Source organism: Suricata suricatta, chromosome 6, assembly GCF_006229205.1.
Source record: "Suricata suricatta isolate VVHF042 chromosome 6, meerkat_22Aug2017_6uvM2_HiC, whole genome shotgun sequence".
NCBI classification, from domain to species: domain Eukaryota; kingdom Metazoa; phylum Chordata; class Mammalia; order Carnivora; family Herpestidae; genus Suricata; species Suricata suricatta.
The window spans coordinates 50,638,818-50,657,010 of NC_043705.1; the positions used below are offsets into that span (position 1 = coordinate 50,638,818).

Here is an 18,193-nt window from a genome sequence, read left to right on the forward strand (position 1 = left end):
TGTGGTTTTGATTTGTGTTTCCCTGATGATGAGTGATGTTGAGCATTGTTTCATGTGCCTATAGGCCATCTGGATGTCCTCTTTGGAGAAGTGTCTGTTCATGTCTTCTGCCCATTTCTTCACTGGATTATTTGTTTTGTGATTGTGAAGTTTGGTGAGTTCCTTGTAGATTTTAGATACTAGCCCTTTATCTGATATGTCATTTGCAAAGAAACATTCTATTTTTTAAGATTGCCTGTCTCTATATGCTTGCCAACTATTGCCTACTAAAGATATTTAAATTTTGGGGTTTTCAGACTTGGAGTTTTTATTCAATCACCATTCCTCCGGCTCAAATATCTCTTCTTTCATATGTATTAGCGTTTAGTAATATTACCTTTTATTGCCCTCTAACTACCTGCGGGGCACTCTGCTAATGAGCTCTTAATATACTTTATCTTATTTAATCCTGTTTAAGCCAAGGAAAGTGGAGCTCAGAAAGGCTGAACTGGAAGCATTCGTGAGTGGTGAGGCCAGTATCTGCATACAAGCCCCGGGCCTCCCAGCTTTCTGCTTGTCTGACGATGCTGCGTCTGACAGAGTGAGCATCTTCTCCTTCCAAGGGGAAAGCCTACAGGTAGGTTCCTCCATGCAATTTTGTCATTTCTACTATTCTTTGATTTTTTATCTTCATCCATTTTTTCACCTAAAGAAAGAAATTTTCAATATAAGGTATCTGTAGTAGGTTCGGGGGTTAAAAATCTAAGTAATTTACTATTTTTAATGTAAGTGTATGTCCTTAAAAAATACAAAGTTTTACTACATGAGATTTGCTGCTTGTATTCCGGTCTAAAGAAAAAACACTACTGAGTAGGGGCTATTTCATGTGCAAACTGTGCAAAGGGGCAACAAATAACAGGAAAAGTAACATAAAATAAGCCCTGTTAATAAGTCCTTTCTAATGGGAAGATTTACTGTTTAAAACATGTATTTTTAATCTAACCAAAAAGATAGAGACAAAAACATCTCTTCATCCAATACAGAGCTATTCGTACTAAACTTTAATTCATTTTCATTTACATTTCATAAAAGTGTGGATATTTAATTTTCTTAGTCTCAATTTCACAACATTTGATGATCAACTTTTTTTCTTTCAAAAGATTTTTGGTCAATAAGTCCTCTTACATACAGCAAAAAATACTTCACTTTTTAAAATTAATTTCAATTACTTCCAAGGTATTATTCAGGTGAATTCCTGACTAACTGCTTTGTCAGTAGTTCTTTACATCTGTCATTATTTGTTAAGCCTTTGCATTTAAAAGAGATTCCTGTTGTTTTTCTTTAGCAAGGTAAATTGCAGATACCACATATCCTGATTTGCAAGGATCAAGGGCCCCTTGATGTCCCTAAAAAGCCCCATAATGGGACTTTTCAAATGCAGAAATAAGCTCTTTTTGTTATTTGGATAAATACATGTATTCTCGGTAAATTTTCCTGCAGAGACACTAAACTTCATTTCAGAAGGTTTACATGAAGTTTCTTCCTTAGAAATCTATTCCTATCTGGAGGTCTCTTTTTGGTGCATGCTCCTGTATGTAACTGCTATCAAAATAACATTAGAAAATGTTGGAATCCTAATTACCAGTGTCTTTGTTCTGTAAAATATTCTCAGAATTTAAGTGAAATAAATTGTTTGGTAAAATGACTTGTTGCAAATGAAAATTATTAGCAAGTTTGTGACCAAAGAAGCTTTATCAACATAAATAAAAAAACTTTCTAGTATTGGTATTCTAATTTTACCTCGAATATGCCTGGAAGGCAACAACTGCTACACTTTTTCAAAACATATATATACAGCACTTACAAATAGGATAGTAAAAACTGCCGGCATTTTACACACACTGGTCTTATGAGGAACCATACTATCAGCGGCATCATCACCATGGGTTATAATGATCATCTAGCTATGCAAATTTAAATTATTCACATATAGAAAATGTGTATATATATATAAGAATAAAGTGGGGAAGGGAACTGTTATTTATCAGTCCATTACCATTATTTTAATTGAGTATAAAACCATCTATGTCTCCCATTTTGGATTATGTTCTGTTTAGAAAATAGAAGACATTTTAATTTTTCATAATGGCTGCTTACAAAGGAGAGGGCTTCTTATTTCTTGAGATCATGATCTGAGCTACCCAGGTGCCCCTGAGGGCTTCTTATTTCTAAAAGGAAGAAAGTGGCTTTATTTTAATACACACCTGGACATGTAAAACAATTTTATAAATCCTTTAATTTTGCATACATAGGAGTTGACATACTAGATACAGTATACCTCAAAAGTCAATCGTGCAACATTAGCAGGCAGCCCTTTGCCCATATCCATCCACTGACGTCGTTTCTGTTTTTTACCAGCAACGTTGGAACTGTATTACTGGGGAATATGCGGCATGTTCCTTGCTAAATAGGCTCCCGGGGCAGGGCTGTCACTTTGGAGATAATCCGGGAGTATGGAAGTTCGTCTGGGGGCAGGGTCGTCATGCTAGGAGGCCCCGGACAGCCCCTAAGCGTCCACACTTGCAGGGCCATTTTGGTCAAGGCCTCACGGCGCAGAGCAGCCGGCTGCAGCTCGGCTGGAGCCACCGCTGGCGCGCGCCGCCCGACACAGGTCCGCAGGCCTGGCAGGCCCCGGCCGCGGTTTTCCCAGCCTAGCCTCCGTTGCCTAGGCGACCGCCGCCGAACGTTCCCGCGGCGGGCCCCGCCCCCCGGCCAATCGGACCAGCGCTCGTCCGAGCCCAGATTCTCTTTGTTCCGCAGCCATTTCAGGCCCCGGACGGGAGGCAGCGCCGCTTCGGCAGAGGGCCCGTGCGCCGGAGGCCTCTGGGATGGTGTGGGACCGGGTAGGTGGCGTGAGGGTGCGCGGCCCCTGACGGGAGGGCGGGAGCGGAGGCCAGCCGTTCTGAAGCGGCCTGAGGGGCCGCAGGGAGAGGCGCCGGACCCGCCGCCCTCCTGGCCGTTTGGAGCCCGGCGGCGGCGGCGGCGCGGTTCTAAGCCCAACAGCTGCCGGCTGGGGCGTCCTACGGGACGCCGGCGGCGGTCGGGCCGCGCCTCTTCAGGTGTCCGAGGTCGGCGGGGGGCCCGGTAAAGGCGACGAGAAGGGGAGAGTCTTCTCGCCGGGGAGCTTTCTGTGATTCCGCGGCGTTTGAGGGCTTTGGTGCCGCAGTCGCTGCACCAGGACGGCTGCTTCTCGCCGGTTCTGGGCACTTTGGGGGCACTGCCTGGCTCTGCCCCGGGTGGCCCGTCTTTGTCCGCCGCCCGTTCCCCTTTGCCCGAGTGTCCCGGGCCCGCAGACGCCTTCGCCTCCGCATTCAGCTGGGGCGGATCGCTTTCTTTGGGCGGTTCTTGCCCCTTGTGGCCTCTTGGCCTCACGACATATTTACGTAACTTTAATGTTTGTAACGGAACGGGCTTTGCGTGGGTTTGTGTTTTTTGCACTTCCACCCTTTTGTACTTGTCCAACGCGAACACGCAACAGGGAACAGCTGCCGAGGAGCAGACCGGCTACCGCAATTAAGAAAAAGGCTTTCTTCCTTTGAAAACGATCACCGGCTTGTCTACTGATGTAAAAAAAAAAAAAACAAAAAAACTGGATGTTGCAAGGATTGCTTGCTACCTAGATCTAAGTCCGTTTTCTTAATCACTAATTAGTGTGGTCCATCAACAGAGACAGACATAGAAATTTAAACTTGGCTATTCACAAGTTGATTTTGACAGTTGTTTTAAGAAGCTTCATAACAATCCTATCTTGAAACAGTGATGACTTCAAAAATGAGCTTATAAATGGTACCTTTTTTTTTTTTTAGCCCAAAGGAAAGACGTTTATGTATTTAAAAAAAAAAAAGTTGTATTGTTTAATCAGTATTTGGAAAAGGCTGTAAAATGGCTATCCTGACAGACTTATTTTTATTTAGGATAACAGAAGTTCCTTTTAGATTTTAAGTTTCGCATTTATATCAAAGCTTTCATACTAGAATGGCAAATAAGTTATACGTATCGAAGCAGGGAAGTTTTTTGCTTTGGGGGGAAACGATTTTGTTTCCTACTTTTGCCCTGCCTTGCACACCTTTCTTCTTGAACAGTGACTCCAAGTTGGAAATTTGCAGCCGCAAAAGGGGAATGTTAGTTGGAAGGGGCAGATTTGTTTTACTCCCCGTATGCTGTGCATTGGTAAATGCGTAGCAGCGGCGCAGTTTGGCAGTCCAGTTTTCACTTCACCTAAGTTAATGCTAGACCAATGAGCTATTAGTGCTCCATTTTCTTTTTCCTAACAGGGGCCCCACCTGGATCACCCTTGATGTGGTCACACTTTTGTTCCAGGCATTCAGGGAATTATTAAATTCCTCCCACTGAAATACCTATAAAAATCTTTTAAAGTAATCAAGCTGATTACCAAAACATATTATGAGCAGGGTAAGACTTTGGAAAAAAAAAATACATACGATCCTGGTTGTAAATATTTCCATTATCAACACTTGATATTGTATTCATTGTTTTTATGACTAGTTTTTCTTTTTTATATAATGTTAAATCCATCACATAAACTCAAGTTTTCTAAATACTGTAAATGAACTCCCTTGAAGTGTACTTGTACTATATTTAGAAGAATTGCTTGCTTTGATCCATGTTGGATTCTGCAAATACTGTTTTTAAAAATTTGATTAATAAAGGAAGGCAAAACAAGTAACATATGTCATGAAATAAATTTATCAAATGTAAACCGCAGAGAGGAACACAGCAGTAAGTGGGAGTTATTTTTATTGCCCAGAGTAGAAATTGTGAATGTTTTTTCCTGGGCTTGATAGTTGAGTATGTAATGGTGCCAAAAAGGCCTTTCTCCCAGAAAAACAATTTGGTTTACCTGCAAATGGGTGAGAGAAAGCTGAAAGAATCAAGGTGATTGATTAACTGATGATTGTTTTCCAAAACAATGGAGAATAATGCCATCTTCAAAAATAGGAATCAGAGACAAAACATTCCCCAAATGTTGGGAGTCTTTCTTAATTGGTCCTGGTCAGCCAGTGCTGCGGTAGATAACCATCGAGTGTTGGCAAGTGAGAGGGGTCTCCTGGGTTGCAGCATGGGTGAACTTCATGATGGAGGATGTCTGGAAGGGTGGTAACTGTAGATGTGCGGTTGTCTGGCTGGGTGTTAGTGTAGGAGAGAGTTTCTAGAAAGAAGCCTCATTTAGTTGCCCCAGGATCTCCTTACTAGGATTCTTTGAAGTACTGAAAGTGGGTGTAATAACTAAGAATGGTTAGATGAGTCTCAGTGGTTAAATGAAATACTGGAACAGGAAATAGAGATGCAGATTTGTCTTGGAATTTTCTGGAGTGGATAGAACCCATACAGGACTGGTGGCTACATCTTGTTCCAAAGTGGCACCTGATGGCAGAGCAAATATTTGAACTCAGAACTAAAGAATGCCTAAAGCTAAAAGAAAGCTGATACCTGAAAGACCACAAGCTTTGAGTTGCATTTGCCTTTTTAATGGTTAAAATTTTAAATGAAAGCAAATCTTCCAATGTAGCAGTTGGAACAGGAGGTCTAGAGCCAGACTTCTTGGATTCAGATCTTGGCACCTTCTGAAATTATGTGTGGACTTGGGCAAGTTACTTCATTTCACTGTACATCAATTTTCTCATCTCAAAATGCTGTGAGGATTAACTGAGTTAATATGGTAAACTCTTAGAACTAGGCCTGATGTAGTAAATACTCCTTTAATAATAATTGCTATTATCCGGGCGCCTGGGTGGCTCAGTCGGTTAAGCCTCCAGCTTCGGCTCAGGTCAGATCTCACGTTCATGGGTTCGAGCCCCGCGTCAGGCTCTGTGCTGACAGCTAGCTCAGAGCCTGGAGCCTGCTTCCGATTCTGTATCTCCCTCTCTCTGACCCTCCCCCTTTCATGCTCTGTCTCTCTCTGTATCAAAAATAAATTTAAAAAAATAATAATTGCTATTATCATGATCATTGATATTTTAGAAAGTAACCTATCAAATTATAATCACTAATATCTAGACTTTGAGATAATTCCTGTAAACCCATTGATGTATCTCCTTCCAATATTTTTTTCTTTATTTGATTTTTACATAGTTGAGACTTTACTATATGAATAACTTTACGTTCTTTTTTCACTTAGCAACATAAACATTTTCTCATGTTAATTATTTTGTTAGCATTTTAAAATTTTTATTTTTTTTTAAGTTTTTAAGTTTATTTTGAGAGAAGAGTGCACGTGAGCTTTGGAGGGGCAGAGAGGGGGAGAGAGAGAATCCCAAGCTGGCTCCTCACTGTCAATGCAGAATCTGACATGGGGCTCAAACCCATAACCATGAAATCATGACCTGAGCCAAAATCAAGAGTTAGACACTTAATGATTGAGCCACCCAGGTGCCCCTGTCAGCATTTTTTAAAAAATGATCTCATAATATGACTTTCTCATAATTAAACATTTTCCTAGTGGACAGTTAGCAAGTTTCTAATGGTTTTTTTTTTTTTTTTTGCAGTGTAAGAAACATTACAGTGAACATCCTTGTACATAGAACAACTTCTATGTTTTAGATTATTTCATTAACATAGATTTTCCGAAGTGAAAATACTGGCTTGGAGTATATGAACATCCAAAGCTCCCATATTGTTTTGACTTAAGAAAATTTAATATTGGACTTAAAACTGAGGAGCACAGCATTTATTGCCCTTACTGCTTGAGATGGGAAGGAAGAAGGAGTGAATAAACATTTTTTTCCAAATAATATGTTAGGCATTACTTATAAGGTGTTGATCATAACATTGTACTTTTATATACATTCTGCTCATTATTATAGCCCTGTGTTACACATGGGAGTTACCTATAGATAAGCAAATACTTTGCCCATGAACTGAGGATGTTCAAGGCTAAATCTGAATGTAGGTCTACCTGACTGCAAAGTTCATATCCTTTAATTGTAAAATTTCGTGTAATACACATATTCAGGGTCTTATGATAAATATGTACACACTGAATACATATAGAACCTTGTAATCAATCTTATAATTCACTATAGCTTAGTGGATCTACACATTATGAAGATAATAAAACTTGAGCTGGAGGTAATGAATGGGTAAATTACAAAGTTAAGCCAGAGAGGGCTTAACTCTCTGCATATATTTTACAAATATTTTAGCTGATTTTAAAATGAATGCAAAAAGTATCTGTGTTGAAACTCTCTGTTTGTAAAGACCTCAACACAAATGGGGGAAGAAAAAAACAAATCCATCAAATTTGGAATATCTATATAAGTGACAATGGCGGGAGCACCTGGGTGGCTCAGTTGGTTGAGCGTCCAACTTTGGCTCAGGTCATGATCTCATAGCTCCTGAGTTCGAGACCCGAGTTGGGCTCTGTACTGACAGCTCTGAGCCTGGAGCCTGCTTCCGATTCTGTCACCCTCTCTCTCTCTATGCCCTGCTCACACACATCCTCTCTCTCAAAATAAATAAAGCAATTTTAAAAAACTAACAATGGCCTATTAAGAAACCATATGGAAAAATACACTTTGTAAAACCTCTGCCAAACTAAAGTCTTACTAGAGAAATAACAACAAAAAAAGATACTCCAGTTAGAGAATAAGACTCCCCACAAGGTGTAGAAAGTTAATTATATATTGAAAAGTGAAGGGAAAAAATTAATTGCATTTTATAGTTGACTGTGAAGAACTCTGAAGCCATTAATAAAATAATATTCCACAGAGCCTCTTAATCCTCAGGTATAGAAGTGGCTGCCATAGATAAAATGGTCCATCCTGAAACGGCCAAATTTCTATTGCTTTTGTCTCTACTAAGGATGGGATTAGAGCAGAGAAATATTTCACCAAATTGTGATCATACTCAATAGATGTAAATAAAGATGTAAACTGTAAAGAAACTCTTAGAAAATTGATCTTTATGCTGCCATTAAAAATACTTATAAGTATTATATATTTTTGAAAAATAATGACATAAAAAGAAAAATAGTTACTTTTAGTTGGAGCATAGGAAAACAGGAAAATGATGAGAAAGATGGCCAATTATGAAGGATTGATTTTGTGTGCCGTTTATTCATTCACAAAACATTTATTAGTGCCGGCATTGTCCCTTGTGATTTGGAGATTTCTGTACTACTGGAGAGAGAGACGTAAACAAAACACAACAAAGTACAGTTACAGCTTTTACAATCTAAATCTGTGGAGGGATCCAGCAGGGCCAGTAATGGAGTCCACGCAGGGAAATGGCTCAGGGCTTCAGGGGAGTAGGTGCTGCTGCTTCTTCAGACACTATGTCCACAAAGATAAGGACGTACCATGTTCTTGAAACTGCAAGCAGTTCGAGCCCTAAAAGATAAAGAGCAGGAACCCACAGACTTTTTCTGTAAAATAAATATGTTCTGATTTGTGGGCCATACTCCCTCATACGTGGTGCAAAAACAGTCATAGACAGTATGCAAACTAATGGGCTTGACCAAGAAGACCTTAAATGTCTCTAGTATCTAGTAGGGGGATTTGAGGAAGAGAGACGCCTGAGCCATAGGAAGATTTGAAACAAGAAATTTATAACATTGATTTGTGTGAATCATTAAGAGTGGAATAAATTAGAAAAACAGTTTCTTTCCAAGCACTATAAACTAATAAGAAAAGGGAGGACGGGGCGCCTGGGTGGCTTAGTTGGTTGAGCATCCGACTTCGGCTCAGGTCATAATCTTGTGATTTGTGAGTTCAAACCGCATGGCAGGTTTTGTGCTGACAGCACGGAGCCTGGAGCCTGCTTCAGATTCTGTCTCCTCTCTCTGCCCCTCCCCCATTAACACTGTGTCTGTTTCTCAAAAATAAAGAAACATTTTAAAAAATTAAAAAGAAAAGAGAAGACCACTCCATTTCTTAATGGCCAGTTTCACAGAAGAGGGACCCCTGGGTGGCTCAGTCAGTTAAGCATCCTACTTTTGCTCAGGTCATGATCTCATGGTTTGTGGGTTGGAGCCTTGCATCAGCCCTGCTGACACCTCAGAGCCTGAGCCTGCTTCAGATTCTGTGTCTCCCTCTCTCTCCCCACCTCCCTAGCTCATGATCTGTTTCTCTCTCTCAAAAATGAATAAACATTAAAAAAAAACACTTAAAAATTCACAAAAGGGAATCTCAGTACAGCTAGCCGAATAAACAATGCTCTGCCCCACCAATAGGGAAGTGCAGAGTAAAACAGCAGTATTTTGTTTCCGGTCATACTGACAGAAATGAAAAAGGTTTTGCTAGTGTATATTGACAAGGTTGTATCGAAAACTGCTATGTTGAATAAGTCAGCAGAGCCATTTTAGTTTTAAAGCAAAAACATTTTGATGTTGCAGCAATTTCCATTTCTTAGAGAAGCATGTGGGCCTAACAGGGGTCGTGTGTCTTTGAGAATGTCAGTAGGCACACAGCCTCCAGACTTCCAGGCCACCTTTCATTGCCTGCACTCCAGTTCATAAAAGGGTCTGTATTTGTCTTTTTAAAAAACAAACAAAAAACCCCCCAAAACCCTTTCTAACTCTTCATACCCTTCTACTGTGCCCTTTGGAATTTATAGTCCATCATCTGCAAAGTCCAGTCTCAACCTGTTCTTTAAACATTCCCTTCACTTTCTTGCTCTTCTGGACAGCTGACTTGGCACTGCGCATTTGCAACTGTTGTTCTCTATAGCCCTCTTACCAGTGTTCCTAGAGGTGGGAGGGGTATCTGCCATGCAGCTCCTTGCTGCTTTCAGACTCTTCTCCTTCCTGCCACCTTAAAAGTCCTCAGATTATATAATCCAGTACCCCTCATGAAGGTTATTAACTGTTGATAGTGTAATTGCTATCAGTGACCTCCAGATCATTCCTCTTCATTCTTCATTCCTCTTCATTCTTCAATTATTTTAGCTCCAGGCTCGTTGCCCCTCTCTTCAGTACATAACCGATGTTGCCAGTACCTTGGCCTCTCTTTCCTAGACCTTTCCTCTATCCTATCTCAGCCACTCCCTCAGTGATACTCTCCTGCCTTGTCAGTAACTACAGTCCTTCCGTAGTTAGAATTTTATGTGTTCTATTCTATGACCCCACTTTCTATTTTTGTGGTTCACTCCTTCTAGTTAGTATCTCAGCCCCAACCATCTTTTGACCCCAATGGAATCTCCAGTGTATTGATCCTATTAACTCATTCCCTGCCACTCATCCTCTTGGTTTCACTCCCTTCCTTAACTTGGCTGAAATTTCATGGTTAACCATTAAAAAAATTTTTTTTCCATTTATTTTTGAGAGACCAAGTGCATGCACAGGAGCAGGGGGAGGGCAGAGAAGAGAGGACAGAAGAGAGAGCCCAGTGCGGGGCTCAAACTCATAGAACTGTGACATCATGACCTGAGCCGAAGTCAGACACTCAACCAACTGAGCCACCCAGGCACCCAGGGTTAATCATTTAAAAAAATTTTTTTTAAATGTCTTTATTTTATTTTGAGAGGCAGAGCAGAGAGTGAGCAGGGAAGGGGCAGAGAGAGAGGGAGACACAGAATCTGAGCAGGATCCAGGCTCTGAGCTGTCAGCACAGAGCCCAACACAGGGCTTGAACCCACAGACTGTGAGATCATGACCTGAGCTGAAGTTGGATGCTTAACCGACTGAGCCACCAGGTGCCCCTAATCATTTTAATCACTCCTTTGGGTCCACTCCCTTGCTCTTTGCTTGTTTGGCAGAAACACAGGCCTAGTTAAAACCAATTCTCTGCTTTGTACCTGCCTTTACGTAACTTAGTATAGCTGGAAGAAAACACAACCATACCTGACCCCTTTCAAGGGCCCCTGATGCTGCCTGTTGATTGTGCTGTATTTTTTTAGTCTGTTCACTCTCCTACTTCTGCATGACTGTTTCATATCTTCTTTTCTTCAGACCTCCAGTCCCATCCTCACTTTGGGCTCATGTATGACCTTGCCTCCTGCTTTGCTAAGAAATAGAAGCAATCAGAAAACTTACACAGGTTCCCAGCATCCTGTGTACCTACCAGCGTCTGTGTCAATACATGCTGTCTTCCTGCTTCCTACTTAGGTTAACTGTTCATCTTCTTGTATCTGCTTTTGTACTAGATCCCATCCTCTCTCATGGGCTCAAGGACATTGATTCAGCTTCTCCCCTTTCCACATCGTGTTTTTCCTTTATTGAATTATGTCTCTCAGCAAACAGACATGCTATTATTTCTCCCATCATTTAAAAACAAAAAACTTCATCCACTCCTCACCACCTGTTTCCCCGTTTGGGGGTTTCCTTTGGCAGAATCACTCCTTGAAACAGTTGTCCATTCTTGGTAATGCCAAGTTCTAGCCTCCCGTGTACTGTACTAAACCCAGTCCAGTCAGGCTTCTGCCTGCCCCCTTTCTGCTGAACCGCACATGTTGTCCAGCAACTTCCGTGTTACCAAGTGCCATATGCCATTGATTCTGTTCATCTTACTTGGTCTGTGAGCAGCATTTGACAGGGCTGTTTGTTCTCTTATCCTTGAAACACTTTCTTTGCTTTCCAGTATGCCACACACCCCTCCTTATCTTTTGCCTCCTTCCTGGACCCTTGTAATTCTCCTTTCCTTTTCTTCTTACAGACCGCGTTTGTTGAAGAACCCAGGGCTCAGTCCTTGCTTTTTGTTCTTTTGTTTTTCCTATCACTTCATTGATGATTTTACTCAGTCTCATGGCTTTAAATACCATCCAAATGCCAGCAACAACCAGACTTAGATCTTTAGCTCTTTTCCCTAATTCCAGCCTCATATATTCAGCTGCCTCTTCAGCATCTCTACCTAAATGTCTAACGATATACATCAAACTCAGCATTTCTAACCTAACTCCTAAAGACTTCCCCATTTCTGTCTGTCAGTGGCAACTCCATCCTCCGAGTAGCTCTGGCTGATATCTTAGAGTTATCCTTGCTTTTGCTTTTGCTTTGACTCTTCACATCCATTCTTTCAGAACAACCTATTTTTTTCTGTATCATGAAAATACATCCAGAATTTACCTCATCTTCTCCACTACTACCACCTTGGTCCAAGCTACTACTATCATAAATACTGCTTAAGTAGGTTGCTCAGGCCTCCCTATTCTACGTGAGTCCTTCCCAGTAGTCTTTTTTCAATACAGTAGGGAGAGCTAGTCTTTTGCAAATTAAGACAGTCCCAATCACTTCTTTATGCAGAGGACTGCAGTGGCTCTTTTGATTCAGAGAAAATCTAGTCCTTACAGTGGCCCACAAGATTGTCTATAATTTGCCCAACCCACTCCCCTTTGTCCTTACCGTCTTGACCTTATTTCCTATTACCACTTTCCCTCCTTGCACACTGGTCTTTGTGCTCTGTCAAAAACATATGTCATGTTTCTGCTTTAGGACCTTTGCTTTAGCTACTAGTTCAGCTGTCTGGAATCTACTTTTCCCAAATATCTATTTGGCTCACTGACTTTACTGTCTGATCTTTGTTCAGATGTTACCTCCTTTAAACACTTTTTTTTTTTAAATCTTGGGAGAGAAATCAAGCATGAGAAGGGAAAGGACAGAAAGAGAAAGAGGGTGAGAGGGAGGGAGGGAGAGAGAGAATCCCAACCAGGCTCTGCACTTTTAGCACGGAGCCGATGTGGGGCTTGAACTCAGGAATGGTGAGATTATGATTTGAGCCAAAACCAATAGTCAGACGCTTAACCAACTGAATCACCAGACACCCCTCCCAGATACCCTTTTTAATAGTGCACCCTACCTCCTCCCATTCCCCTTATCCTGGATTCTTTTATTTTTTGCATAGCAGATACTACCTTTTACACTGCTATATCAGGGGTCAGCAAGTTAGAGCCTCACTACCCTCTGGCTTATTTTTGTACAGCCTATAAGCTAAGAGCAGTTTTTGCATTTCAAAGGGCTGTGAAACAAAAATAAAGAATTTACAACAGACATGTGGTCTGTGAAACCTAGAATATTTACTATTAGGCCCTTTGCAGGCAAAGTTTATGTGGTATATTCCGTTTATTTTCTTTCTCTTTCCACACAAATGTAAGCTCCAAGAGGGCAAAGGTCTTCGTTTTATTTATTGCTGTATCTACAGCAGCTAGAACAGTGCCTAGAATATAGTAGGCACTCAGTAAATATCTGTTAAATGAATTGCTTATAGTGGTACAAAATTATAAATAGGTTAAGTATTCAAGAACTCATATTGCAATTGGTCATGAAATAGAGCTGTGTATAGTGAGTCAGAAAGCAAAGACATATTTTAAAGGAGTTTTTTAAATTAATTATTTACGTAATCTCTGCACCCACAGCAGGGGTCGTATGCTCTACCGAGAGCCAGCCAGCCACCCCTGAGTTTTATAAAACATAATTTCTATAGAAACATAATGTATTTAAATGTACAAAACAACTGCTCTATAAGATGATGCATCAGATGAATATTAGAATACTATTGGGGAGGAGACCAGGATTAGAAGAGATACTTGAAGGGAGCTAGAATTTCATTAGTATTGTTTCCTTTTTTTTAATATAGTGAAAAGCAGTCACTTATCAATTTTTCATTTAAAGGTTTTTTTTTTTTTTAATGAAGAGAAAGGAGAAAAGAAAGAGGTACTAACTAAAGCAGTAAGAGGAAATAGTAATGGAATGGGGAGAAAGGGAAGAAAACATTGCCTTTCTTAACTACTGTATTTGAGAAGGAGTGAGCAATATGAATATTTGAAGAAAGAATGCAAAAGTAAAGGCTCTTGAGTGGGAAAAAGCATAACAGCAGAGAACTGCCAGAAAATCAACATGGAACATAGTGAAAAAGGATCAGAGACTACTGGTTCAGAGATAGGCAGGAGCACAGATTTAGGGACAATTTTATAAGCTGTGATAAGGGTCATGAAAAGCCATTGGAAAGTTTTGATGGTCAGAGGATGCGATTTAAGTGCAGCTTTCACATGGCCATTTTTGCTGCTCTGTCTCAGAAAATGGACTGTAAGGGAACAAAACAGAAAGATAAGAAACCTATTACTGTAGTAGACCATTCTCTTGTAGAACATGGTGGTTCCCAGACTAGGGACATGAGAGGTGGTCAGATTCAGAGTATATTTTAGGATATATTTTGATAACACTGGCTGATGATTTGGATGTGGGACGTAAAGGAAATCAAGGATGGTCTTTTAGTATTTTGGCCTAAACAACTGGATAAACAGTAGTATGGGCAAGTGGAGGAGAAGCGGTTTGAGCAGGATGAGGAAAAGAATCAAGAGTTGTGTTTCAGCCATCATAGTTTAAAATGTCCATTTCACAAACATATGAGTGTGTCTTACCAAATATTGGATGCTTGAGTCTGGAGTTCAGAGTGCTATTTAATGGCACAGACTGGATAAGATTGTGTATACATAGAGAAAAGAAAAGGAGGTGGGCTATTTAGGGGTCGGAGAGCCAGCAAAGGAGACTGACGAAGAGCAGCCAGTGAAATAAAAAGAAAACTCTACGAAGGGAAAGAGTGGTTGCCTGTGTTCAGCACTGCGGAGGGATTGTGATAAGGCCGAGAAATCGCTGGGTTTGGCAAAAAGGAAATCTCAGTCTCGTTGGAGTGGAGTAAAGATGGGGAGATGGTGACTGTACACAACTCTCAAGATGTTTCTGTGAATGGAAGGAAGTGGATCAATGGAGTAGTAGTGGAGGGTGAATGGAGTCAAAGCTGTTTTAAGACAGTATTTTAAAATAGTTTTAAGCTTAGATGGAAGTTGTGAGACTAATTTAGACAGTTCCCGTGTACATACAGCTTACCTGGATTGATTGATTACATCTTACCGCATGCTTTCCTCCCACTCCTACGTACATACAGTTAGTTTTTTGACCATTTGAAAGGAAGCGTCAAACATCTTGCCCTTTTACCACTTAATTACTTTTAACTTCTGGATCTTAAGAGTTGGGATATTCTCTTCAAAAACCACATAAGAGTTATTAAATTCAGGAAATTAAGGGTTTTTACAGTCTCTATTACAGTTTTGTCACTTGTCCCAGTCACATTCCTTGTAACATTTTTTCCTCCAGTACAGGATCCAGCTCAGGGGTTAATATTACATATAACTGTCTTTTTTAGACAGAGAGAGGTTGGTTTTTTTTTTTTTTTTTTCCTATGGAACTTGACCATTTTATTCTCTTAACTACCCCCTGGTTAATTATTCTTTCTGTGACTAATAAGTGGCAAGGCAGGAGCTCAAAGTCAAGCAGAGGAACCCCAGGGTGTGCACTCTTAAGCTCCATATTACATTGCCTCTCAAGTGATGCACAGAAATATGTGGAATTCCCTGTTCGAAGTGGACAAATGAGTCAAATACATAGATCAGGAGCAATGGCCTTGTATCAAAAGAATGATTGTAACTTTCTAGATCTGGGTTATGTAATTGTTTGTAATGGTGGATCAGAGTTTAATATATCACCCTGATGAGCAGTAGGACAGAAAGGAAAACAAGAAAAGTGAAGATATTTAAACTTCATATGTGGAAGTTAATCAGGCTTTAGCATAAATTTTATGTTTTCATATTGGTGCTAATTGTTTAGAAAGGTAAAATAAAGTGCTTGAATTCTTTAGTGATGGAGTTCAGTTGGCAGTATATGGTTATAATATAAAGAGTTCTGATTTGTGTTTCAGAAAGAGTATGTTTAAGCTTATAAAATGCTCTTGTCAACGTTTATTAGAAAATATTATCAGACATAATTTAGGAAAAGAGCATTAAACAGGGAATCATTGAAATCAGAGGTGCTCCAGATCAGGAATTAGAGTGCTCCATTGGCTCTTTAGTCAAATAATGCTTTACATAGTTTCTGTTACAGTTTTATAGGGATAATGGGTAAAGACTCACGTTGGATAGAAACCCAAGTTATGGTGAAAATTTTCTTTGACATTTTCAATGAAAGATTGTTCTTACTATTGAATGTGACTTCTATAAGAAGTGACCTAAGCTGACACAGGAGCCCAAGTATTTGCTGAAAGAATCAAATGACATATAAGTTACTTAGTCCCCCAACTACATTTGAACACTTGAGTTGAATACAAATTTCCCTGAAGGCTTGGAGAATTTAAGTAGCAAGTATAAGAAAAGAAGAAAGTCTGGCTTTTTTGTACGTGGAATATGACAGAGCGATTGTTTGTAATCAGCTAAAAGTTTCACTTCCAGCAGCTCAAAGGACCATGGTCTTTAGTAGCTTTATAGGTGAGGAAATGAACCAAATGAGTAGAAGTGATTCGTACAGGGTTGCCCAGGCAAGCTATTCTTTCTACCTGCAGAGAAGAATCAAGACAGGCACGTCAGATCTCTAACACTCCTTTTTTTTTCATGATGTTATTTTGACTCTTTATGTAACAGGAGACTTAAAAGACCCATTGTCAGGGCTGCCTGGGTGGCTCAGTAGGTTAAGTGTTCAACTTTAGTTCAGATCATGATCTCCCAGTTCATGGGTTCGGGCCCCACAGTGGGCTCTGCTGAGCCTAGAGCCTGCTTCGGATTCTGTGTCTCCCTCTCTCTGCCCCTCCCATGTTCATGTTCTGTTTCTGTCCCTCAAAAATAAATTTTAAAATGTCAAAAAAAAAAAAAAGCAAAAAACCCCCCAAACTATGGTTGGAGGCATTTTGTCCCAAAGCCCCATGGAGTTACACTGAGTTTGTTAGCTCCAGAAAGGCTGCGATTCAAGTGTCTGTCACCCATCCTTCTCCTGACCCGACACTTTATCCTTCCATAGGTTAAGGATGAAACAGTGGAGAGACTGTAAAGGTAGGAGGTTTTTCTAGAGTCTTGTTTTAGTATAAATAGTAAGCTCAGATTCAAGAATGTGATACAGTAATTTAAGATTTGATGTAGGAATTTGATGGGGAAGCTTAAAAGCCAGTAGAGAAATAAAAGATTGAAGGAAGCATAAAAAGGAAAAGTCTCTTGATAAAAATCCTAGCTTTACTTCCCCCTTCCATCCTAATGGGTTAGAGGCTTTTGTGTTGCCTCTATTTGTCAGTATTTGCAGATCAGGGACACAGCAGTCAGTTTTTACTTATAAAACAGAATTGATACATTCATACTCCCATGAGATTCTAGTAGAGTTTCATTTGCTCAGCAGAGAGAACAAAATTGTGATCTCAGGTAAAATTACCATTTTCTGAACTGTGGAAATATAAACTCCTGGATATCTCAAATGTTTTGGGTCATGTTCCTCAAATGCCCCCGCCACACATTGAATTATTGAACTTAATAACATAAAGAAACAGGGGTGCCTGGGTGACTCAGTCGGTTGGGCATCTGACTTGGCTCAGGTCATGATCTCACAGTTCGTGGGTTTGAGCCCCCCATCAGGCTCTGTGCTGACAGCTCAAGCCTGGAGCCTGCTTCCAATTCTGTGTCTCTCTGTCTCTCTCTGCCCCTTTTCCACTCATTCTCTGTCTCTCCCTCCTTCAAAAATAAACATTAAAAAATTTTTTAAAATAATAACATAAAGAATTGTGTATTAGGAATTTTGTATTTGTAGTTTCCAGCTATAAAACCCGTTATATATCAATTCTTAGCAAATATTTGCTGATTTCATTTCTGGAGTTCCTTCTAGAATATGCAGACTACTCCTGTAAGAATGCATAAGGAAGAGTTGACTGGAGATTGTATGTTTTATTAACTGTAAATAATATGGATTATTTGTTGTATGAAGTTTTTTTTAATTATAATACCATTTCATGTGATTTAAAGATTTGCTTTCTGTGTACTGAACCCTACTCCAAGGAAATTATGTAGGGAAATATTTTTTTATAATAAAGTAATCAATTTATTTTTTCTAAGAATCACTTTTAGGGTGCCTGGGTGGCTCAATCAGTTACACGCTTAGTCTGACTTTTGATTTATGAATTATTTTTAATGTTTATTTATTTATTTTGAGAGAGAATGTGCTTTTATGGAAGGGGGAGAGAGAGAAAGAGAATCCCAGGCAGGCTCCATGCTGTCAGCATGGAACCTGACACTCAGCTCAGTCCCACAAAATGATGTAATGACCTGAGCCGAAATCAAGAGTCAGACGCTTAACTGACTGAGCCTCCCAGGCACCCAGTTATTTTCTTAAAATAATGGTAAAATAGTATATGACAAAAATGATTAAATAGCAAAACAAAAAGTACTAGAACTCTAACCT

At 40.0% G+C, this 18,193-nt stretch overlaps 1 protein-coding gene across 2 annotated transcripts in view; it reads left to right on the top strand.

Moving 5' to 3' along the window:
- Positions 1 to 2,782: 2,782 nt before the first annotated feature.
- The window catches only part of TNPO1 (transportin 1), a 91,433-nt gene continuing 76,022 nt past the window's right edge, over positions 2,783 to 18,193 (top strand). For both annotated transcript variants that reach the window (XM_029942420.1, XM_029942422.1), the window contains exon 1: positions 2,783 to 2,882. In XM_029942420.1, the coding sequence (XP_029798280.1) occupies positions 2,868 to 2,882 (15 nt within the window). In that variant the 5' untranslated portion in view covers positions 2,783 to 2,867. The remainder of the gene's footprint in view (positions 2,883 to 18,193) is intronic.